This window comes from Chamaea fasciata, unplaced genomic scaffold, assembly GCF_029207755.1.
Source record: "Chamaea fasciata isolate MVZ Bird 193981 ecotype frontalis unplaced genomic scaffold, bChaFas1.0.hap1 SCAF_11, whole genome shotgun sequence".
Lineage (NCBI taxonomy): Eukaryota > Metazoa > Chordata > Aves > Passeriformes > Sylviidae > Chamaea > Chamaea fasciata.
In genome coordinates, this window is record NW_027094096.1 from 23,862,741 (window position 1) to 23,886,890 (window position 24,150).

The window sequence follows — 24,150 nt, forward strand, 5'->3', positions numbered from 1 at the left end:
TTCAACAAGAAGCACCAAATAAAGATTTGTATCTTGGCAGCCACAGAAAACTCCTCTTGCACCTCAAAACATGTTCTTAATTCCACCAAGGTGCATTCTGCAGCCTTATCTACAAGTGTTTATGTTTTAGCTCCGAAGCTGGATTGCTAATCAATCCCTGGCACCTATCTCCACTTTGCTATTTATCTTCTAAAGTCAAGGGCATCAGTCAAGACGAGCCAATGTATCAACACCCTCTGGAAGAAAACAGGCAGGCAATGAATATTCAAAAAGTCACCAGCAGGCTTGGAGAAGGGAGGAAAGAAAAAAAAAAAAAGAGGCAGCACTACAGGGATGGTTTTATTTAGGCCCTGAGGGTGGTGAATGCTGAATTATTGTGCAAAAGGAACAGTGGCAGCACAGCAGCTCAGGAGAGCCATGGAAATCCATAATGGGCTTCCCCTCCCATGCAATCAGGGTGGAACAGGGGTTTTGGCAAACACACGAAACCACAAATGGATTTGGAGGGAACATTTTCCATTCCACTTCTCCGGCTGCAAGTGCACCTTCCACAGCTCCTCCCGGTGCTTTAACAAGTGCTGGGGGGATGGGGGAACCCTGCACAGCAAACCCATCACAGGGGCAGGAGGAAAGGGGAGGAGAAGGCAGGATTTGGGGTTTGGGGACCTCCAGAGCTCAGGGAATCCCTGCCAAGTTGAGGGTATCACCCTGCACTTGCAGGGTCTGAACGCAGGCAGTGCGTCCTCTCCTCCACCTGCTGAGTGCTAATCCTTGAAACACTGGGACAAAGCTGGAGAAGTCCTAAAACAGCCCCTCAGGTGGCTAAAAAGGGCAAGGAAAAACCTCCTCCCTCACCTCTGCCCTTTGAGTTCAGTTACTGGTTGGCCTAGCACATTTCTCTCTGATAAAAGTCTATAAAGTGCAATGTACTGAAGGTGTTGTCTAACAATAATTATTTAAAAAGCACAGCTCCCATGTTTTTTCACTTGCTCCTTCGGGGAGCAGGTTGCAGGTCAGATTTTAGAAGTACATATTGGAGTTAATCTCCCATAAATTTGAATTATTTCCACCAGCTGGGAACTTTAAGAAGATCCCAAACAAAGGGCTTGTTACTACAGCAGGAATGTCTCCTTCTTCACTGCCAGCCTGGATATAAGATACCTGAGCAAGACTCTGAAAAAAATAAATACACTGAAAAACAGGTTTTCTATAAAAGTCCACCCCAGCAGGGGGTGGAACCTAAAGAAGGAATCTGACAAAATCCCATTGCTGGGATGCACAAATCCTTTTTTCCTAGGGTAAGCTTTAAATTTTGCACAGAACTTTACTTCTACGTTATACTTAATTGAATGGTAAAAAAAAAAAAAAGGGGGGGAGGGGGGGGAATGTGGTCATTTAATGGCTAATAGGCATTATTCCAAAGCTGGAATTACTGCAAGGTGTCAGCTTAATTCTTGAAATTACCTACAGAACGTAACCTACACAAATGAACAAAGACCCACAAACTCAGAGAGCCCAGAAACTCAACTGGTAACCTCAGAGATCAATAAAAGACCTTTCACCTTCAACATGGGAACACTGAACACTCCTGGAACTCATCCCAATAAAATTGAGTCCTCAAGGCTTTCCCCATGAAGAAAAGTGAGGGAGAAGGGAGGTGAGGAATGCCCTGTGTGTTCCCAGATCACACCACCCCGACCAGGGCTGAACGTTAATTACAACACAGGGCTCAGGGAGCTGATGAAATTCAGATTACTTAACAGTCAAGGTTCTTTCTCTTATCTTTGCCCTGCACTTCTAGCAATAAAGCTATTATTAAGCAAAGTAAGCCATTATTGTACATTTAAAAGAAAGTGTTTTCTAGTTTATATTATCAACAATTTTGTGACCTTGTTACTTGAATCACTTGTTCTGTCAGAAGGATCATCCAGAGTCAAAAACGCCCCAGCACCCTGGAAAATTAAGATTACCTTGGGATTTAAATATACACCATACAAGAAATTTTACTAATTTCAACATAACTGCCTGTTACACAATTCTGAAATCTTTCTCTGAGCCTAGAGTAATACCTTTCACTTAAAACCAGCAGATTTCAGTAGTCTTGGCAGCACCCAGTGCTGTTTTCCCTCACACTGTGGCAGAGTTGAACTGAACCAGCAGCGTGGGGTGAACCACACTGGCACCTCTCTGGTGACACTGAGAACACAGACTTGCTATAAAAATAGTTAACTCCCCATTCTTGTCCCTGCAAATAGAACTATTTAAAATGTAAACCCATAGAAAAAGGATTTCTGCTGACAGCAAAGCGTTTCCATGAGTCAAAGAGGGATCCCTTCAACATGGTGTGTAGGATAAATTTTCCAATCCAATGACAAGAATTAAAATTTTGACCTCAGATGACATTTCATGACTCCTCTGACACATTTCGTGCTGGGAGGAGATATTAACGTAACAAGACCTGCTCCCCAAGCTTCCAGCCCTGTAGTTAAACCAGAGAATCTGCTTTCAAACAAGATCCACTGATTTCACTACTGATAATCTTATCAGAAACAGATTATCAAACTGCAGCAGCAGGATTCCCCACCACAGTATGAGCCACGCTGGCCTCAGTACCACAGTGTGAGCTCCATCTACTTCAGAGACTCAGCTGAGGGTTTAGCAATGACTGGATATTCCAGTGACACTGCAAATATCTTGGAAAAAGATGGAAGTATTCCCACAACAAAGACTAGGAAAACTGTTTTAAGTACAAAGCAAGAAGACAATGTTATAAAAAACATCTGTTTATCAATGAACCTTAAAGCTGAGCTTGTTCCACCCTCTTGCCATGGGCAGGGACACCTTCACTTCCACTAGGCCAGGTGGCTCCTAGGCACAATATTTACAATATATTGAACAAAATATTGGAGCCATTTAATAATTTACAGCCTTGAAGTTTTATGGTTTGAATTTCCACAAAAAGAAATAGAAACCGAGGTAACATGAATGTGATTGTGTGTGGAACATCCAGGGATGGGCTGCTCTTATTCTGCTCCCTGCAAACCACAGCTGCCACTGTGTGGACTACGAGAATTCCCTTTGCTTCCAAACAAACTCCTACACTTTGCAATTTACCCACATGATCAAGCAACGGTCTTGTCTAATTACAGCCAGTCATGTCAAATTCCTCCTGGAAAACCACACCATGCACTGGCAGTTGGGCTTAAAAATAACCCCTGCTTTGACTGAATTCCCTAATCATTTATTTTGCTCAGAATAGTAATAAGATGAAAAGTTTGTATTTAATCTCTGGATTGCTACATTCAGGGGAATTTTTTTTTTTAAGAGAAAGCATAACATGTGCTTTCAGAGATCCTGCACCAAAAATCAAAATAAATCTGCTCCTCTGACTTACTGTTCCAGGAAGAAGTTTGAACTAAAAAGTTCCAACAAGCAGTTCTAGTTTTGCCCTTATAGCAGTTCTGAAAAATGGGAAATGCTGGAGAATTTGGCACATTAATGCACTTTACCCCAGAAACACACACTTGTATTTCTAAGAGATCATTGTGGCCTCTGTTCAATTGTAAGGATGACAGGAACATTAATTTCTAAACTGGAGCAAACATCTACATTTAACAGAATCCTTTTACTGCACCCTGCCTCACGTACTGCCTTTCTTAGAAGTCAATAACACCTCTAGGAAAGAACAGATTTAAGATAAATTGGGACAGAAGGAAGGATTTATCATGTTCAAAGAGTAAACTGCAATAGCTGCTGCTAAAAATAAGTTGCAGAAGGGGTATTAACTGCGATTAAATATTTAATCCCTCACAGATAGCTTCAGACATGACTTTTATCAGGAAGGAGATCGTGTTTTCTGGAAATGATTTCCAGTGCGCTCCACAAAAGGTTTCTTCCAACCCTTGGTACCACAGGTGGGATGAGCATCCCACCTTGCACTGCTGTTTTCTACACACCAGTAGGTGATGAAGGATTTTTTTTTTGGAGTGACGATAAATGCAAATAGTTCAAACAAAACCTGTGTAGTGATTTTAGACTAAAATTAGCAGGAAAACCACACAAACATTGATAAAAGCTGCAGAGACAACTGTTATCTTCTCACATCACCTCTGAAACTCTGGGTGTGCTCAACCCTCAGCTCCAGGAAACAAGGGTCAGTTCTTTCTCTCAAAAAGCATTTTACACTTTTTTCAGTTTTATGAAGGTCTATAGTGAGTGTATCTACATGGCGTCAGGATGTACATAAATATCTATATTCAGAAATTAGTAAAAAATACAGCTTGGGGAAAAAAAAAAAAGCTCCATCTATAGATGCACAAACTGCATCCAGAAATCAAGAGTTTGAGTTAGTGATTCATTTTTTTTTTTTGACTGAAAATGGCTTAGTTGAGTGTGGTGGTGTGGACAGGAGCAGGCTCCTCACTCTGCCCTCTGGGAGGCTCAGGCAGGCCACACTTCTCCCATCATCTCTGTAATTAAGCCCTGGAAAGGACTGCCAGACTCTGGGATCTGAGTCACCTCAGGAAAAGAAGACAGCAGGATAATTTCAGGTCCCTTAGGGAGGGGGAAAACGCAGAGGACGAGGTGGAGCAATTGTAGTTTCTTTTATTGCTTATTAAAAATACACAGAAAATCTCCAGAGGTTTGGGTTGTGCTACACGACCACAAAAAGATCAGAAGTGCATTCAGCTCACAAGACTCTTCCTTCCTTAATCAAGGACAGCCTCCAAACAGGTTGAATTCCTCAAGTGCTGACCTCAGGCTCTGACATGACCAGAAATTCACACCCCTGAATCCCAAAAATCCGAAGAAAAATCTCCCAAGGAAGGATTCAGGATTTAATTACTTGCTCTGTAGAGCTCATTTTTTCCAGTAATCTGATTTATTTAGCTTTCATTACCATCAAACCTCAAAGCAGCACCTGACTTTCAGCAGGGCAGATTAAATGACTCTTCCCCTGCAAGGATCCCCGTTCCAGAAGGAGCAAAGTGAACTCTGTCAGCCACAAATTGCTGGCAATATCCTCACCAGCACATCAGAGAAGCTGTAATGGGCACTCAAATCTCCCAGAGGGTGGAAACCTTACTCATAAGTTGCCGCACCCAAACTCACAGGCTGACAAGCAGCCAGCCCAGTGAGACAATGTGCTTGGAACATCATTTTTAAGGCTGAGGAATTCAGCCAAGCAGGAATGTGTGGCAGCAGATGACTGGCCAAGAAGCCAGAACGCAAACTCACCACCATCAACCCATCCTGCCTCCCTCCTGCTGTCTCAGCTCCATCACTGACAAGCTTTAGGAGGCTTAAATCATCATCAGTAACAAAGATTTGGATCTATTTTTTGCATCATGTTGGCCACCAGGTCTTGTGCCAAACTGGGGAGGGGGAACACCAAAACCCAGGGAACAAACCCACCCCATTACCTCATTCTGCTCAACATTGCTTCAGATCCTCAGCCCTGGGATCCTCAGGCAGGCTCCAGCTGGGGTGCAGAGGGAAAGCCGCAGCACTGGGAGAAATCTATCCTGGAACTGTTATGTCCACAAGAAAAGGGCACTTGGGCATGGATTACACCAACGAAAAAATATAAATGTGGGCACAGGCTCAATTTATCCTTCAAGTCAGAATTCAGGTGCTGGACATGGAAATTCTGCTCTGGACCTGGAAACAAACTTCCCTGAGTTAACTGATCTGAACAGAGCTCCAGCACCTTTTCTGCACTTGGGTTATGAGTAAAAGCTCCTAACATTCCAGATAACCCAAAATCTTGAGGTTGAGCTGCTAAACAGACACATATCTATCTGGTTTAAACATACTTATATGCAAATGCTTATCTATATAAACATACATTACACCATATACTTCTTCCATACTGGAATTCTGCACAATTTCAAGCATTTCATGTGTTGTAAGTATTTAGAACATTAAATATCCATTGAAAATGTGAATGGAGGTCCAAGAGACAGGTACTCAGAGGAGGTTACAAAGCAAAGCTTTCCACTTCAGGAAGCCAGGTAGCAGAATTTGGGATGGTGCACGTGCCATTTCAGGGTAAGTACACACAGAACCGACCTCTCCCCTTACAGCGTTATCATGGATCCTCAGGCAGCAACAGAACACTGTCAAAGTGCTGCAGGGTGCAACCTGAAAGTCACAGGAATAACAGGAATTCAGGATTCTGTTCTTAGGAAGAACAACCAAACACACAGGAGCTGCAGTAGATGCAGCTCTACTTGTCTGATGCACGTGAAAAAAAAAAAAAAAGCCACTAAAAGCTGTGCTGGTTCTTCCCAGCTGAGGGAACGTAACAGTGAAGTACACCCAGAACTGTGTGATGTCAGAGCAGCTCTGGCACCTGTGCAGTTTGCATGCAGGGATGATAAATATTAACCTCTGAAGTGACACAGAACTGTGACCTAGTACTGCAGCCCATTGTACAATTCCACAGACCTGACGCCCTCAGGGAGCCTTGATTTAGGACAACTGGCACAACAGAATCCACGTTTGCTTTACAGCTGGTCCTTCCTAGCACTGGATCAGAAACTTTTGATGAAATCCACACCTTGTCCACAGTCGGAAAAACTCTCAAGTCCAGAGTCCCTGCTGGGCTGGCTGCCAGGATCACAGGACAGTCTCAGGCTGCACAGAGATTGCACAAAGCCATCAGGCACGTTAAGACTCTCACAGGAAGAGCAGAAAAAAATTAAGGTAGTAAGAGGCACTAACTGTAGGCTGTTATTAGGATTAGGGATTAAAACAGATTAAACAGATTAAAATAGTACACGAGGGGTTACTTAACACCCAGAGGATGAGAAGACAGAAGCTGTAGGGGCTAAAAAGATGTCTGTAGACACTTTCAATCCTGCAGCAGTCACAGGTACAATAAGGCTCACCTGCAGCTCTCAGTGTGGTTCTCTTCTAGCAACTGAAGCCTGTTCCTGTATGGCCAATAGCTCAAGACTTAGTCTGACACAATTTTAAAGGAGGCAAAGAGCATCAAGTTCTGCTTTTGTCACTTTAAGAAACACTAAGTAAGATTATCTCCATGTTTCAAATGTATATAGTGCTCAGAGAATGAGACTTTAAAATAATCAGCTTACTGGGAAGATCAGCTTCTCTATGGAAGACCGTAGAGATAACAATGACTTTAGGTTGTCTCAGCAGTGAAAAAAAATTTGTGTCATCTCTAAATTCTGCCCCCGGTATTCCCTTTGCGGATTACAACAGCAGCTCCACTTTCTCCACACCCAGCAGAACTTTGTTAGAGAAAAATGCCAAAGTTTGATATTCTTCTACAAAATCTTCTGCAATGTGATCCCCTAAAGGGGGCGAGTTTAAGATCCCAGCCTTTCTAACCCAGTTTATTGTGTTTCCCAGGTCTGCCATCCTTCCCTTTGTACCCTGGGCTTATTCTGAGGGGCACAAACACTTTCTCAGCAGAGTGGCTGAAGCTGTGAACACCAGGGAGAGCAGAAACCCCCCAAAACCACGGCCATGTGCAGCTCTCAACAGATCAGGTGCGTGTGTTAAACGATTCTGAGACTCTTCTTGCACCATTCCCCAGTGATGTGTGCATTCTGCCTCGGTATTTTCCCACAGACTCCCAGGGGACTGAGCCTCCTTCATGTGTTGCTGTGTTTGAGCAAAACAAGGCAATGAAAAAGATAAAAATCTAAGACAGCTGGCTTTTCATGGAAAAACAGAAAGAACAGCTCATTTGGGCATGAAGAATTGGCAAGAACCAAAAAGAACGCTGTTACTGCCTACATAGAAGAAAAAAAACCCCATCAAAACATGAAAAACAGTAGAGGGGACAGCAGAAAGTGAAGGGAGCTGCACTCTGAGCTACAGCTGAGGATGTTGATTCAGATTTTGAGGCAGACCAAAGGCATTCAGGTCCTAAACTGCCACTATGTCCATAAACTCAGGAGTGTCCATGAACATCAGGCATTTCACAAATGGACTCAAGTTTCACTCACAAGCCCTGACAAGGGCACTCCCAAGCTCCTCTCTGTGCAATCAGGAAAGCAAATGCCTTTGTGGGCTCCAGCAGTCACAACAAAACCCTACAAAAAGTCGGACAACAGGTGATACTTCACTGTCCTCCAAGGGATTCACTCCAGTCAGACTTCCAGGGGCACAGCCAGCCTGCCACAATACAGCCTCAGCATTCTCAAAAACACCACTTTCAGAAGTCGCCTTTTATTTCTGCAGTTTCCATTCAAACCTAGAAAAGCCTCCTGATGAAATGGTTCTTCAGGAAATAGAAGCCCAAGGAATCCTTTTCTGCCCAGCCTTAAAGTCTTATTCAAACATGCAGGAGAGTTGTGAACACCAACAAATCAACCCCTGTTGCTGCAGCACCCTCCTGTCCTTCAACTTTGCGTTTTAACTGGTTTCTTTTTAAAAGACTTCAGACTGCTTCCATCATAATTTCAGGCCCCAAAGTTATCTCTAGTCCAGGATCTGTAGAGAAACTGGTTATGCTGCATGGGAAAGAGAAGTTGCATTACTTAAACCAATGCAATACTTTGATTTTATTGTTCTCATAAAGCAATAAAGTCAAAGAATAATCCTTGGACAGCCAAGAGATGTGGCTCAGATATTCATAGTTGGGGTTTGTTTTTGTTTTTGGTTTTTTTTTTTAACTTAACAACAGGAACATTGCTGATTTAAAATCCAGGTCATTTAAAATCAAAAGTTCAAAGTGCAGTCAGATACTGCACCTGTAACCTGGATTTGCTGTCAGCATTTTATGTTGTTTCCAAGCCTCTGCTTAAAGGGAATTCCTTCCAGTTGTTCCACAGAGAAGAGTGAAAGAGGGCAGGTTCAGGGATGGGTTTGGTGGTGGATATCACCAGTCAGCTCGTGTCTCTCCAGGTGAGCTGGGTGTAGGCACAGGCTCTGAATTCCCTGTCTTCTCCTTACTAACACACTCCTACTGCAAAAATCCGGGTGATTGTGCAGGGGAGGTCATTGCAGAAAGACACAGAAGGAAAGTTTATTTCCCAGATCCCCTGGAGTCCTTAGGAATATAACTTCCCTTTATTTTAGTGGGACATTAGGCAGCAAGGGGCTGCTGCTGCATTTAGTATTTCTCTGGGCTCTCAGCCTCCCTTAGGTGTAATAGCTACTTCCAAACACAGGAAAATTTAAAGAACCATTTTTTATTGTTACATTTTATTTTTGCTTCTATTCTGTGACTTAATTGCCAGTGATTATTTTTTTAAACCGGGTTTACCGCTACCACACTTGGCATAGATAAATTCTCCTGCTTAATGGGCTTGATATACTGGCATGGATCCCAGAACCATGTGAGTTTACTGCATGGATCACCAAAACCTATTAATGTTATCAGATCCTGGTCCATATTTCACATTTCCCATTGATACACTGAAAGAAGCAAGAGAATTGCAGAAAATGCAGCTCCCACAATTGCCTGCTGCTTCCATGAACATGCTTGGATGGCTACTCAAAGTCATGTTTCCAGCATGAAAGGTTCAAACCAACAGCCCAGAGCTCCCATCTCTGATCCAGAGAATCTCTCCTCTGTGTCGGGATAAAGTTTGTTGCACGCTCCTCTTCGGCAAAGCCGGAGCAACAGAAAAAAGGCAACTTGTCAAATTTTAGCTTGAGAACAAGATGTTCCTGTGTCCTCTGTTGGCAAAGGCACAGCCTAGCAAGAGCAGCCCTTTAGCCATCTGCCACACACCCCCTTGCCAGCCAAACATTTACACCTTTTCTGTGACTAAAACAGAAGGTTTCTGGCAAAGAGCTCCCTGCTATTACCTGGAAATGGCCCGAAATTGAAATACTCAGTAAGGATGGTGTCGGCTGGTTGACTAAACATGCTGAAGGAACAAACCACTGTAAGAATCGAACAGCATAAACCCAACTCTGTGCTCTGCACATAAACTGTGAGCTGCCAGGCATGCTTTGATGGATGATTCCACAGGGAAAAGGATCACCCTGAAGTTTAGGGTCCCTCTGATTCTTCTTTCATGCTATTTTGAGAAAGAAAACTTGAAAGTTGGCTCTGAGCTTTGTCTGTGCTGACCTGATAACCTTGCACTTGACAATTAGAGAAGTGCTGAGGTCTTTCACTTCCCAGACCACTATGTTTCAGGTACATCCCTGCTGCTTTGCTTCTGATTTCCTGGCATGCAGATGTCAGACATGGCCAACTTTTCATCTTCAACTACAGGACACTCACATTTGCTGCATCCTTAAACCAAGACACACAAGGATCGGTATTTATGTGGCACCTTTAAGCCAAGACATTCAAAGTTGTTCCAAAAGTAACAGAATAGCCTTACCCAAGTAACTTACTTGAACTTTACTTTTAAATCACCCTTTAAAACCACTTTATTAGAATACTCCTCTCCTCCATCCTGGAGCTATTTAAGGTTTATGCTGCCCAGGGGCTGCAGATGGATGCTCAGCATAAAACCCTGCAGGACAACAGAGAAACCCACAAAAATCCCAGAGTGGATACGGTCTGCAGTGCATGCCTGCCTCTCCCATTTATGCCAGGAACTGCCAAGTGATGTAGTGTCCTTTGGGAGTAAGAGTCACTACGGGATGTGTGGGAGCCAGAGGGCACGACAGCTCTCTAGGAATCCACGACAAAACCTCACCCTGCCCTCGGCGGGGCTGGGATCCCAACGCGGGGAGACCCGACAACCCCACAGGCTGGAGGAGAGAAAGGGGAAGAAGGAGCAAAACTTTGAGAGAGGTCGGACAGCCGGAGGAGCAGGAGGAGGGTGTTCTGCAAGCCTTGGGGAAGGGCAGCAGAGGCTCCTGCCGAGGGAGTACCTTGTAACTGAGCCGAGAGCGACTCCTGATGCTGCTGGTACTTGAGCGCCGTGGCCTCAGCCTTCCTCAGCTGGCCCTGCAGCTCGTAGTAGAGCATCGCCCCGTACAGGAACCCGAACACCACGGTCAGCAGCAGCAGCGTCTGGAAAATCCGCTTCTGTTTCCGGGAGCACATCCCGTTGCCCATGTCCCCGGCGGGGTCCCGAGGGCCCCCGCCCGTCACGGCTCAGCGGCGGGCGGGAGGCGGCGGCATCGGAGGCCCCGGGAGGAGCAGGAGCAGGAGGAGGAGGAGGAGGAGGAGGAGGAGGAGGAAGGGAAGGAGGGCCGGCGGAGGCGGGGCCGGCCCAGCGTTTCAGCCCCTGGGCACGGCGGCGGCGCCCGGGGCGGTCTCTCCGGTGCGGGCAGCAGCGGGGCTCATGCCGGGGATGCTCGGCGTCCCTGCGGCCGTGTGCCGGTGCCTGCGGCCGGGGAGGGCCGCGGGCCGGGGCCGCGGGGAACAAAGGCAGATCCCGGCCCCGCACTGACGTGTCCCCGCTCGGCCGCGGCTCCCCCGCCGCGGGATCCCCGAAGGAAGTCCCGCTCCGGGCGCGGCCTCATTGGGTCGGGCCGCGGGGCTCTGCCCTCCCTCCGGAGCGCATTGGGTGCCCGCCGCGTCCGTCCGCAGCGGGCCGCGCTTCCCTGCCCGCCCCTCGGGCTCCTGCTTCAGTCCCTCAGCCGCGCATCCCCTCAGCCCCGCATCCCCGCATCCCCTCAGCCGCGCATCCCCTCAGCCGCGCATCCCCTCAGCCCCGCATCCCCTCATCCCCGCATCCCCTCAGCCCCGCATCCCCGCATCCCCTCAGCCCCGCATCCCCTCATCCCCTCAGCCCCGCATCCCCTCATCCCCGCATCCCCTCAGCCCCGCATCCCCGCATCCCCTCAGCCCCGCATCCCCTCATCCCCTCAGCCCCGCATCCCCTCAGCCGCGCATCCCCTCAGCCCCGCATCCCCTCAGCCGCGCATCCCCTCAGCCCCGCATCCCCTCAGCCGCGCATCCCCTCAGCCCCGCATCCCCTCATCCCCGCATCCCCTCAGCCCCGCATCCCCTCAGCCCCGCATCCGCTCAGCCCCGCATCCGCTCAGCCCCGCATCCCCTCAGCCCCGCATCCCCTCAGCCGCGCATCCCCTCAGCCCCGCATCCCCTCAGCCGCGCATCCCCTCAGCCCCGCATCCCCTCAGCCCCGCATCCCCTCAGCCGCGCATCCCCGCATCCCCTCAGCCCCGCATCCGCTCAGCCCCGCATCCCCTCAGCCGCGCATCCCCTCAGCCCCGCATCCCCTCAGCCGCGCATCCCCTCAGCCCCGCATCCCCGCATCCCCGCATCCCCTCATCCCCTCAGCCCCGCATCCCCTCAGCCCCGCATCTCTGCCTCCCCTCAGCTCCACATCCCCTCAGTCCTCATCCCCTCATCGCCGCATCCCCCGGTGCGGGGCCACCTCGGGAACGGGGCCGTGACAGCGGGGCTGTGACCGTGGGGCTGTGCCACCCGGGCTGTGCCACCGGGGGCTGTGCCACCCGGGCTGACAGTGCGGGTGACACACAGCCCGTGCCCCAGTGGCACCGCCGGGACCGTCCGGGGCTCAGGGGCACCGGGAAGGCAAAGCCCGAAAAAGCCGCTTGTAGCCAAGCACCTGAGGTGTTCATGGAATCGCAGGATGGTTTGGGTTGAAAGGGACATTAAAGATCGCCCAGTGCCAGCCCCTGCCATGGGCAGGGACACCTCCCACTGTCCCAGGCTGCTCCAAGCCCCAGTGTCCAGCCTGGCCTTGGGCACTGCCAGGGATCCAGGGACAGCCCCAGCTTCTCCGGGAATTCCATCCCAGCCTCTCTCCACCCTCACAAGGAAGAATTCCTTCCCAATATCTATCTAAACCTCCCCATCACGAGTCTATTTTTTCACAGCTTGTTGGCTGCGCTTTGTTTGGGGCGCTGAATGTCACAGCCTTCACTGTCCTTGACCTTTTCTTCCCCCAGAGCCCATCCCAGGCCACTGGTGCATCTCAGTTCAGGCTCCCAAAAATGTGCCATCCTCATTCAGTGCTCCCAAATCCCTCCGTGGTGCCGAAAAAACGTGAGACAGATCACATAGGGATAAATTCAGACTTAGCCTAAATACAGCTCCCTCTCCTAGTGTATTTTATTTTATTCAGGACAAAAAAAAAAAAAAAAAAAAAAAAAAAAAAAACCAACAAACTTTCAAGCTAAACTAGAAGAATAAGCAAAAAATTCAAATTAATATGCCAAAGTTGGTTTTTTTCCCTAAATACATTTAACTCATAAATCTGTGTTTTGCATAGGCATTATTCTGGCCTTAATAGAAAAACAACATCAAAGAAGCTTAAGAAATTCTTAATCAAATATTCTGCATATTCCAGTAATTAATAGCAGTCAGTACCACAAGCTAATATGATTTCTACATGTATTTCAAATATCTGTTTGATATATTTTCATTTAATGGAATCCCTTGCTCTCAGTTCGAGGACCAAAGTGTTTGAAATTATGAGTTAGACACCCAGGAAGGAACTGTAATTGCTTTGAAACAGTGATGATTTAAAAAAAAAAAAAATAAAAAATCATGACTTTTCCCCCTTGTGCTTAGGAAGCTTCCTGGGGTACTCGAAGTTACATTTAATATCTTTTGTTCCAACCATGAGTGTTTCAAGTTGAAGTATTTTCATGCTGGTTTAGAGTATCCATTTCTCTCACAAAAATATTTCCAGGAAGTTTCTTGGTATCATCCAAGCTCCAGCTCCCCTCCCTCTACCAAACTCCTTCAGAGCTGTCCTGTGCTTTTTCCATTTCCAGGCTCTTCAGGCTGTGCTCTGCTGAGTTAAATGAGATAATTCTTAAGTTTTGGGCCGAGATTTTCAAATCACTCGAGGTGATTTATACTTCATATTACAGCTCTTCAAATGATTTAATTTTTTGTGTTTCCACTTGTTGTTTACATCACCTCATAAAACCAGTCTGTGTCTCTAGTTTTGATTACCTTGCACTGGAGAACAATTGGCTGACATTTTAAAATGTTTAAAGTGATAAAATATAAATTTAAAAGGACACTGAACCCACTGTGTTATTTAATATCCATTCCAAATACATTTAATTGATTATGGTGTAAATATACTTTAACTGCTTATAGAAATTGGCAATATCATTAAATACTAGGGGAAAAAAAAGCAAATTATGATCTCATTTTGTTTAATCAAATATTACTTATATTCAGTAGCTGCTAGTGATAGATCTCCTCAGCTCGTGTAAATTGTGATTCTCCATGAACAAACCAATTAAAGCTGAAATGAGGAATTTATTGGGAGCAAGAGACTATTATGCAAAGCTATTAGGCAAATTTGAATTGGAAGTCCCAAAATAGAAAGGTTTGGACCTAAAAGAGGCTGTAATATATTAAAAAGCATTAAATTAGTTGCTAGGAGAGAAATGTTACTTGGCCCAATCTCTGGATACGTTACTGATCTAATCAGGAGAGATGAGGGATGAGTGGTTTCCGAGCCATGGGGAGCTGGGAGGCTGCAGAGGGAATTCGTGGCAGGAATTTCCACGGAGCCATTTATCAGTTGTGGTTTAATTTCCTGGGTAAAGGAGGCTTGTGCAACCCAACTGCTCGTGAGTTTGTGCTGCTCAGCACCAGCCGTTGGCCAAAGCATTGGCCAATTCCATCGGATTTAACCAAGAAATGTTGAGCACAATGAAGTTCCTCTAAGTTTTGAGAAATATATGAATTGTAGCCCAGTAAGTTCCTCTCCATGTACTCAGACCTGGGTAACTGAGGACCTGACCAGGGGAGAGGTGTCAGAAAAATCCCATTTCCTACAGACACAGGTTCTTATCATCAACCACCAGATGTGGGAGGTGCACCTCTCTGTAATTTGGACACCACAGAACTACATTTTTTTTGTTTGCTTGTTTCTTTTGTTTATTTTCCTCCTCAAAGATAATTTTCTTGTATTTTCTGTAATATTTTTTCACTGTCAGTTTTACTAAACTCAATGCCACAATTATTACGTCTCTAATAAAAATGATCATTGAACAGCTTTGAGCTTTTCCAGAACGGTGTAAAGAGCATGGCAGCTAAACAGATCAGGCGCAGGTCTTTATTTTTTATTTTATTTTAATCTTACCAATCAAGGGATCAGGGATGCCAAGCAATGGAAATGCACAGTGAAGGTTGTCCCACACGAGTCACAGCCCATTCCTTTGGTTGCCAGAAGTTAAGGAATGTCCTGGCAAGGCATCTGTTATTACCTCTCCAGCTCCTAAGTACATTCCAGCAGCAGATGTTTAACCTTTTTGTCCAGTGGCTACAGCTCACTGAGACATACAAAGATTGTTTTAACATGCCGTGTCATCTATTGGTGAGCAGGAGCTGCAGGAAAATAAGATTGGACTTGAAGAGGTGAATGCTCCTGGGAAAATTGAATTTACCCCTGCTTGAGGTCACAGTTTGTGACACTGGGGGAAGTCAGGATTTTTATATCTGAGCTATGTCTGAGTGTCCAGTGTGAGTGATCACTTGAACTCTGTTTGCTGATGTCCAGATTGGAGGTGAGAACAGGAGGTCTGTGTTGTAATATAAAAAGTTTTATGCTATTTAATATTCTGGGGGAAAAAATAATCAAAAATTAGGCATCCCAAACTGGACACTCCAAGTTATCAGAGCTTTGACATTTATGTTCTGGTGCCCCCAGTTCTGGATGTGGAATAGGAGATGATGATTGACTTTTACTTCATGGTTGCACATAAAGACACCTTTTCGTAAATCCTTCAGCACTGATGGTAGGAACGGGGATGAAACACTGGGGAGAGAATTTTGTGGGGTTACAAAGAGTAATTTAAACAATTCCCCACTGAGGTCAGAAATGTGGTTCCTGGCAGAGATGACTGAGGAGGCTACGCTGTGACTTTATCTTGTTTCTGGTGCTTCCTGACTTAAAACAATCTTGTCATTTTACTGCCTCAAAACCATTATCCTTTGTAAATAATTCATGCAGGTAAACAGATGCATTCAAACGTACAGCTGTTGTAGCAGGACTTGGAGGCAGTGGAGCTTTATTTGCCACAGAGCTACAAATTCACTTTACACGTGACACGTGCAGGATGCTCTCGGAGAGGCTCCATATGACTTTGTGCCATTGCCATGCAGTCGCCACAGCTGAACTTCAGTGTGTGCTGTGCTGGAGCCATGAGTTGCCTGTCAAGGCAGAACAACTTCTAAGAAACACTGAAATTTGATCAGCCTTTTGCTGCAATCCCCAGAGGAAAAAAAAAAAAACAAACCAAACAACAAAAACCCTCCTCATGCCATTACATGCTCCATTGTTCTTAACATGACAGCTTCCGTAAAAACAGTAGTAAACACCTAAAGAGTAGGGTCCCATATCTTTTAAACAGCGGATTGACTTTAAACAGTGGTCAGGTGATCCACCTGATGAGAAATTTGCAATTTGAAACCCCTGTTCCCGAGGAACAAAAAAGAAAAATAATAATGATTGAGTGCTAATGATAATCTGGATACTCCTACGATTAAGGGGCAGGATATTTGAGCCTTTGGGCACTGATCCAACAGCACATTTTGTGCATTTTCACAGGCTTGTGTTCGTATTATGCTTCTGTGTGTTTTTTTGATGCTGCAGATCCCCCTGAAGCAGGGGGTGAAATACAAACAGCAACTCGGGCTGCCCCGAGGTTGAACGACTGCACATCAAAGCCCTGGGGCTGTGCCTGCAGCCAGGTGGGAATGGGAGGGGAAAATCCTAAATGGGAGGGAAAATCCCTGACTCTTGGTGAAGCAGCATGAAGGTGTAAGGACACGGGGGCCTGGTGGGTTCTCCGTGCCTGGAATGTTGGGGAATTCTCTGTCCCATCTGCAAGGCAAGGGGCCTTCCCCACGTTGCTGTTTCAAAGGACAGCAGTTGCATTCCGCTTTTGATGAGTTAGAGGAAATTGTTGAGCTTGGGAAGGCTGACTGCAGACATTGTTTCTCTCTCATACATGGGATAATCTCCAGTGATTACTTTTTCCTGGTGCATTTCCCGTTGGGCTGTCCAGATTGGAGGTCGTGGCAGATGCAGGAGTAAATAGGTCAGTGAATTTTGAATGATACCATCCCCTGCTTTTTCCAGTCTTGTCACTCTTACCCACTTTTTTTCACAGTCTTTGTTTTTCCAGCACCTGAATAAAAGCCAGGGTCTGATACCTCACAGCTGTAAAGCTGCCTGGCCTTCCAGAAATCCCATCTTCATAATTGTTTACATTATCGTTGCCCTGTAAGATAGTGAGTGATGAGCTAATGTACATTCCTGGATGTTTATGTCTGGGATATCCCTGTGATTTTTAAAGGATCTGAAATGGAGACTTTCAAATGGAATTTGGAAACTCTTACTTTGTAAAGTTAATTTGAGGAAAGAAAAACAACCACGCAGAAATTTATGTTTAAAATCTGAAGAAATGTAGATAAGGAATTTTAAATGAGCTGAAAATGATCTCAGGACTTCAACAGCCATATCCATATTCATTTTCATGGGACTGTTGTCTCTGTTAATGATATTATCATGGCCTGGCAGACTCAGAAACAGAAGCTGTTTTTCCAGTCGGTTACATAGTTATCCCCAAATAGTAGTTTTAATTTAATTGGAGTTATTGACTTCCAGCTTCTTCCTATTCACCAGGAAAATGTGTGCAGGCTTTTTTTTTCCCCCAAAACATAACTATCTTTCCTAATTGTTAGTCTTGGAAGGGCTTTGCTGTTACATTACAAACTAAAATTAGTTCCAGTCCAAGGGAATTCTACATATTTGTGTGGGACTGTGTAAAAGTATGGAGGAGTGGAGAAAAGGGCTGACTTCGAGAACGACCTGCTGAAAAATCTCAATCTCTTCTGAAAGATATCCAAAATTACTTCAGTCCTATCAGTGAGAATTACTCTTGACTACTTCCTGTTGGAAGAATTATTGTTTTGTTTGCTACCAAAGCCTCATTTGAAGCATTTTCTTATTTCCTGGAAGATGAATGGCTGCTGACAGCTCTCAGTCACTGCTACATCAGTTTTCCTCACAGCTTTCCCTGTTTCCCAGCTCCCTGGTCTGTCTGGGATCGGGGTGCTCTGTAGAGATCAGGTTTATTATGCACACAAGTGAGGATGAAAAAGTAAAGAACCTCTAAGGATTCGAATGATGAAGGTCCTATAAGAAATAATTAATGGTTGTAGCAGTCAGGCTCCTGAACCAGCTGTAGGAACCACACTGGAAATTGATCAGTTTTGTCTGTGAAAAAACATAACTTGGCTTTTGGCTTGGATCCATCCAGCACTGTAAGGACAGGAAAAAAGATCCCAGGAGCTGTTTGTTTTCTGTAGTTATTATAACCGATAAGCTCAGAGTTTGGAAATGCTGGGGAAAAAAAAAAAAATAGGGGAGAGAAGACCTGGAGCAAAGCAAGGGGAATTCACACGCAGGGTGGAGAAGGAATGTTGGGTATCGGTGCCACCTAGTGGGAATTCTCCAGAAGATCGAGGCGAGCCAGGCTGGCTGCTGCTTTTCACCCTAAAAAAATCTCTTAGAGAAATAAAGAAATCATTGATGATGGTGTGGGCGCCCAGCAGCGCCAATAAGTAAGGCTGGGAGTGTGTGAGATGAAGGCTACAGGTGGTGGATGGAAAAAGTAAAGTTAATTAAATCTCTGGAACAGCTCCTTACAAGGGCACTGTGTCTTTTAGAGTTAGGTAACAAAAAAACCCTAACAGTGCTCAGTGGGTGCAGGCGAGCTCTTTGCCTGTGGAATATTGCCCTGGAAGGTTGGGGAGGGGCTCGAGACAGTGCACATGCAGGATTTATTAACCATACCTGGGCTGGAAGTGCTTGGAGGCAATGGAGCTCATAAAGTTTTACAAGCATTTACACAGCACATTTACATTGTGAATAAAGAAGTGCTACAGCTGCTGGTAAGAACCTCTGCACGGAGTTACTGCCTTGTAAATAATGAGCCTTGAGAGCAAAATCTACTCACCTACAATCTCAGACATTCTTGTGCTCTGGCCATGATGATGAACAGTCCCTGCGAGCCACGGAGTCCAGCTCAGTGCATGCCTTTCCTTGTTTGATTGCAAAAAAAAAAAAAAAAAAAATTCATTTCCTTAGGAAATGATGTCGCAATCAGACAAGGGTGTTCTGTTTGTGTGTTGTTCGCTTTCAAACCTTGCAATTCATTGTCTAACTCAAGCACATTTGCCAGAGGGCAGCAATCTCAGATATGACATTCCTGAAAGTTTCATGAAAATAAGGGTTCAAGTAGAGGAGAGTAAGCCAGGGGGGAAAGTGCCATCAAGTGGCCCCTAATAACATGGAAAAATACTTAATACATACTGCTAGCACAGAAAAAAACCTGCCATTACTTTTCACAGGAAACTATAAACCACAAGATTTTCAAAGATAAGCTTCTGCTGGAAGTATTTGTTTAGGCAAAAGCAACAGAGAAGTGGCAGTAAGCAGGAATGTGAGTGGGATGGGGACATTGAGCAGCACCAGGGGGTTTAATCCTGATTCCACTCTGCAGTGGGATCCCAGCACACTGCCTGGCACCCTGGCACCACTGAATGCCACCAGGATTCTCAGCTGGAATGCATTTAGATCCTGGCAGAAACCCAAAGTGTTTGCAGAGAAGCCTGGTGCACTCTGAACACATCCTTGCTGTTTGCCACTCATTAAATGTGGGATGCCCTTGTCTCCAGGTGAGGCTCAGAACTGCAATGTGTGACTGCCAGAAGGGACTGATGGCCCTTTGATTTAAAAGGGGATGGCAATTCACAGAGCCCCAGGAAAACCAAAAAAGAACGGAGTGAGCTCCTGATCTCTGTGCTGCCCCTGGGACACCTTTGGGTCTCTGGGCTCAGAGGGGCCCTCCCTTCCTCCCCATTTAATGTGGAAAGAGGAGGATTTGTTTCATGGGCAGTTGGCCTTGCATCCGTAGGGATCAAAGATGTGTTTGCAGGAGGTCAGGCCACTCCTTGAGGAGCAGAGGGAGAGAGGAAGAGATCCCGGAAGCCTGGTGGTGCAGATCACAGAATCCCAGAATGGTTTGGGTTGGAAAGGGCCTTAAAGCCCATCCAGTCCCACCCCCTGCCTTGAGCAGGGACATCTTCCACTGTCCCAGGTTGCTCGAAGCCTCCTCCAGCCTTGCCTGGAACATTTCTGGGGATGGAGCATCCGTGATCAGTGGGGACAATCCACATGTTTCAGCAAAAAATTCAAAACCCCACAGCATCAGGCTGTGGAAACCTGATTCTCTGTGGCTTCTCTTTGGATATTTTATGCTTTTTGGGAGTGTCACTTTTGCTGACCTGCTCCAGGGCTGGGACACGAGACTTTGGAGAGGAGCTGTAAATGTTATTTCTTGCATGTTGTTTGTTATCATCAAAAGGAATCTCCTTTTCAGACACCCCCCACGGAAGTTCTTGTATTTAAAAATAGCAACCCTAAAGGGCTTGAATGTTCCTTTGGGCTTAGCTTCTTCCAGATTGCATGAGTCAAGGGAAAGCCTGAACATACAGGGAGGAAGTGACATAGACATATTGCTCATGATGAGAGCAAATGGGAAACAGAAATTTGGCAGGGGCAGTAAGGAAGATTAAAATACATCTGGACTAGAGCTGTGGTATTCCAAGGGGTGAAATAACCAAAACAATTGGAAATCAAAACGCATTATTGGATATTTTAACATTCAAGTGCCAGCAACGAGGAAAGGGAATTTGCCAATTTTCGATGAAATAGTATTTTATTCTGGTGAGCTTTGTGCAGTGGCTCAAGTAAACTTCCTGATTGCTTAAAATGAACTTGTTTTATCTCTAAAGAAACTAAAAGAATGGAGAAAGCTGCTGCAGCAAAGCAACAGAGCTTCTGAGTTCATGTAGCACGTGTAGAAGAGACCTACTCTTAGGAAGAGCTGATGATTTCTCTCCAGTTTCAGATGGCAGAAATCTCTAAATCTAAAGATAAAATAATTGCTGACCTCTTACCCTTAAGAATGATTGATTAAAAGTGCAATTCTTAATCAAATAAAGTAAGAACTATGTTTACCTAAGGGCTGCACTTCTCAGAATTGCTATTTAACGTGTATTATGTGCATAAAACAAGGACTGGAATTCTGACAGACACTTTTCTGGGTGACACCCTCCTTCTGTTAAAGCCAACATCAGGTTATTGACTACAGCAGACTCCAAATTTCACTTTTACTTTCTTTTCCCTTCACAATTTAAGAGGTGATTGCTTTGTTTTGACTTGACTCATAGCCTGAGGCATGACTAACGCTGATGTGCAGCGATAAAACTTCCTGTTAGGGTAAATCCCAAGAAACTCGAGCAACTTTATTGTCAATTTGGACTCCTACCAATGCTACAGTGGAGGATTTTTTTCATTTTTATTTCCACAGTAAAAGTAAGAGGCCCCAGCTGAAAGCTGACAGCCAGGCTGCATGTTAGAGCAGTTTAGGTCCAGAGCCAGACGTGTATTCTGCAGCCTGAACCTTTTTCTAATTAAAATACACTCGATCTACCGTTACAGTGTTCGAGAGCTTTTGAAGTCAGACTCTTCCCTTTTCCACTTTTGCAGGGTTTTTTGGGAGAAGAAGGTTGTCTGTGCTTTGGGACACATAAATGGAGCTTGGTTAATAGACGAGAGTAAGCATAGGGTAGATGAGCTTGTAAACTTCTTATTCCACTTTGATGTGTCCATCCTAAAGCCCTGAATTTTTTACAGCATTTATCACAATGGTATTTGGTGAAATATCAGGTCCAAGAGTGGGCTTGCTGTCTTTTTTTTTTTTTTTTTTTCCCTCAGCTCAGTGTCCACTGATTTTTTAGAGCTCTTCTCATGTATTTCAGTGCAAATTTTGAAACTTGTTCAAGAAGTAGGGTTTATATGATTTTCTCAAGACATGAAGCCTGAGGATCAGTCGGGATTACCCATCTTCTTTGTCACTTATAACTAAATTTGCCAGTATTTCTCTATAAATACCAAAGGCACATGGCCTCATCTGAAGCAATTTTTTTTTTAATGGAAGATAAATTTCCATGTTTTTTCCCATAGGAATTACAGTATCGAGGACATTTTTCTTGAAACAGATTCCTTCTCTTATTTGAAGGGGAGAGCTAATCCCTTGACTTTAACAGACCTCACATTGTTAGCAATGTGCTTAGAGCTCACTCCAAAGCCGTGCAGATGTAACATGATATTTCATATATTCATGTGAATGCAACATGCAGCTGAAAATGTCAGCGTTCTCAGAGGCTGGGTGACACTCCTGATGTCCCTTCTTAGGAAAACAGTTGCTCTAGAAGAGCCAGAGTTGGTTTACACTTGATGTTTGGCTTATTAACCTCACAGGATGCTCTACATCAGCCTCATTTGGGTTGAGGGCTCCCCAGGATCCCTGGAAGTGTTCAAGGCCAGGTTGGACAGGGCTTGGGCCAACCTGGGATAGTGGAAGGTGTCCCAGTCCATGGCAGGGGGAGGAATTAGATGGGCTTTAAGGTCTCTTCCAACCCAAACCATTCTGGGTTTCTGTGATAAACCTGTAAGTGGCAGATGTCCAACACTTTCAGTTAGTGCAGGATTTCCTCTGGCAGCAACAAACACTCTTTAAGGTGCCAAAGCTGTTACCACTGGTCACAACTCCTGCATGTAGACGTAAAAACTGCAGAGTGCAAAGCCACAGACTAATGATCATCCTTGGGGTTTTCTTCACTCACCAAACTGTGCAGTTCAGCCTGGGTAGGGCAGTCCCATATGAGAGGAAACTCTGCCCAAATGATCTGGCCATCGGTCTTGAAATCACTGGAAATCTTTCTAGCACTGCCTGGGCCCCAAACCCTCCCATTACAAACCAGATCCAGAACGTGAATCCAAGCTTTCTATCCTGTTTCCATGCCGTAGTGCTTTGTTGGGACACAGTTTAAATTCCTTTCAAGTCAAATTCTCCTTGACTACGACAAACATTGACTGGGATCCTGCCTTTAAAAACAGGCAAGCAGAGGAGGCTCTGTGCTCAATCCCAGCCAGTCAGGCCTCTGTGATCTGAGCTGCTTTCCACACCAACATCTCCTACAGGAAAAGTGATGGATAACACCTTCCTCGGAGGTGACACATGGAAGGTACAGACCTCTTGGAATCAGGGGAAGGGAGAGTTCAGCCGATGGATTCTCCACACTTTCTGGGCACAAGCTGCCCCATCCCTGAAAGTGTCCAAGGTCAGGTTGGATGGGGTTTGGAGCAACCTGGGATGGTGGAAGGTGACCCTGGCCATGGCAGGGGGTGGAACAAGATCTTTAATACCCTCCAACTCAAACCATTCTGTGATTCTTTTCTGTGGTTCTAAGACTAACATAATTCCAGACCCTGGGCTTCTGACAGCTTTGGATACCTTGTTGTCATCCCAAGCCAGGTGGGGACTGAACTGTAAATCTCCATTTCTTTTAGGTTAGGGGAAAAGTTTCTTCCTTCAAATAATGAGCTGCTTTTACTGAAACAACCAACCAGGAACGTGCTCCTGCCAATTTAAGTTATTTTGCTTTGCACCTAAAGATTGAGTCTAGAAAAAAAAAAAAAAAAAAAAAGGGATTTTATGTTTTACTTTGATCATACTGCTTCTCTGTCCAATATCTTATAAATTCCTTTTGCCTTGAAGTTTATGTGGACTTTACTTTGAGACCATATTTACCCCTGAGATCAGGACTCTGCAGTTGAATGGAATTTAGAAAAGGGATTAGAAAATACAGGGTATGAGCACACGTGTAAAATGTGCAGTAAGGAGCTTTTAACTGGTGTCTCTGCATCCCTGGAGCTTCTCCAGAAGTGGCCAACAATGCTGACACCACTGAAGAGGATGATGAGGGCAGCAAAGAGAGAAACAAAAGGAAGAGGCAAAGAGGCTGATTGATGATCCCCAGCTCATTAGTAACCTTTTTAAAAGGAGGGAAACACACCAAAAATTCCTCACTCCAAGCTCCCTGGTGTGTCCTATTTTTTAAGTTCCTCCTAGAATGCAGCTGCCTTCTGGACAAAGGCCACCTATATTTTACCACATTTTAGGTTTCTGACTCCTATTCATCAGCAAGAAGCTTATCCAAGCTTTTTTAGGACCCTCTATGTGGATTGAGGGCTGTGTGACCTTTAACTTCATCTTTCCATGACAATCAGCACCACAGAAGTAAACGACTGGAGTACATTTGTGACAGTATTTGCAGAAACAAATCCAGCAAATCCTTCTGGGGTTCTTAGTCACCTCTCAAAC

At 45.2% G+C, this 24,150-nt stretch overlaps 1 protein-coding gene across 2 annotated transcripts in view; it reads right to left on the reverse strand.

Moving 5' to 3' along the window:
* GOLIM4 (golgi integral membrane protein 4) overlaps positions 1-11,066 on the reverse strand; it is a 29,184-nt gene extending 18,118 nt beyond the window's left edge. Inside the window, exon 1 of one of the 2 annotated variants that reach the window (XM_066193702.1) lies at positions 10,816-11,066. In XM_066193702.1, the coding sequence (XP_066049799.1) occupies positions 10,816-11,002 (187 nt within the window). In that variant the 5' untranslated portion in view covers positions 11,003-11,066. The remainder of the gene's footprint in view (positions 1-10,815) is intronic. The other variant, XM_066193703.1, reaches the window with a different exon arrangement.
* Positions 11,067-24,150: the final 13,084 nt, after the last annotated feature.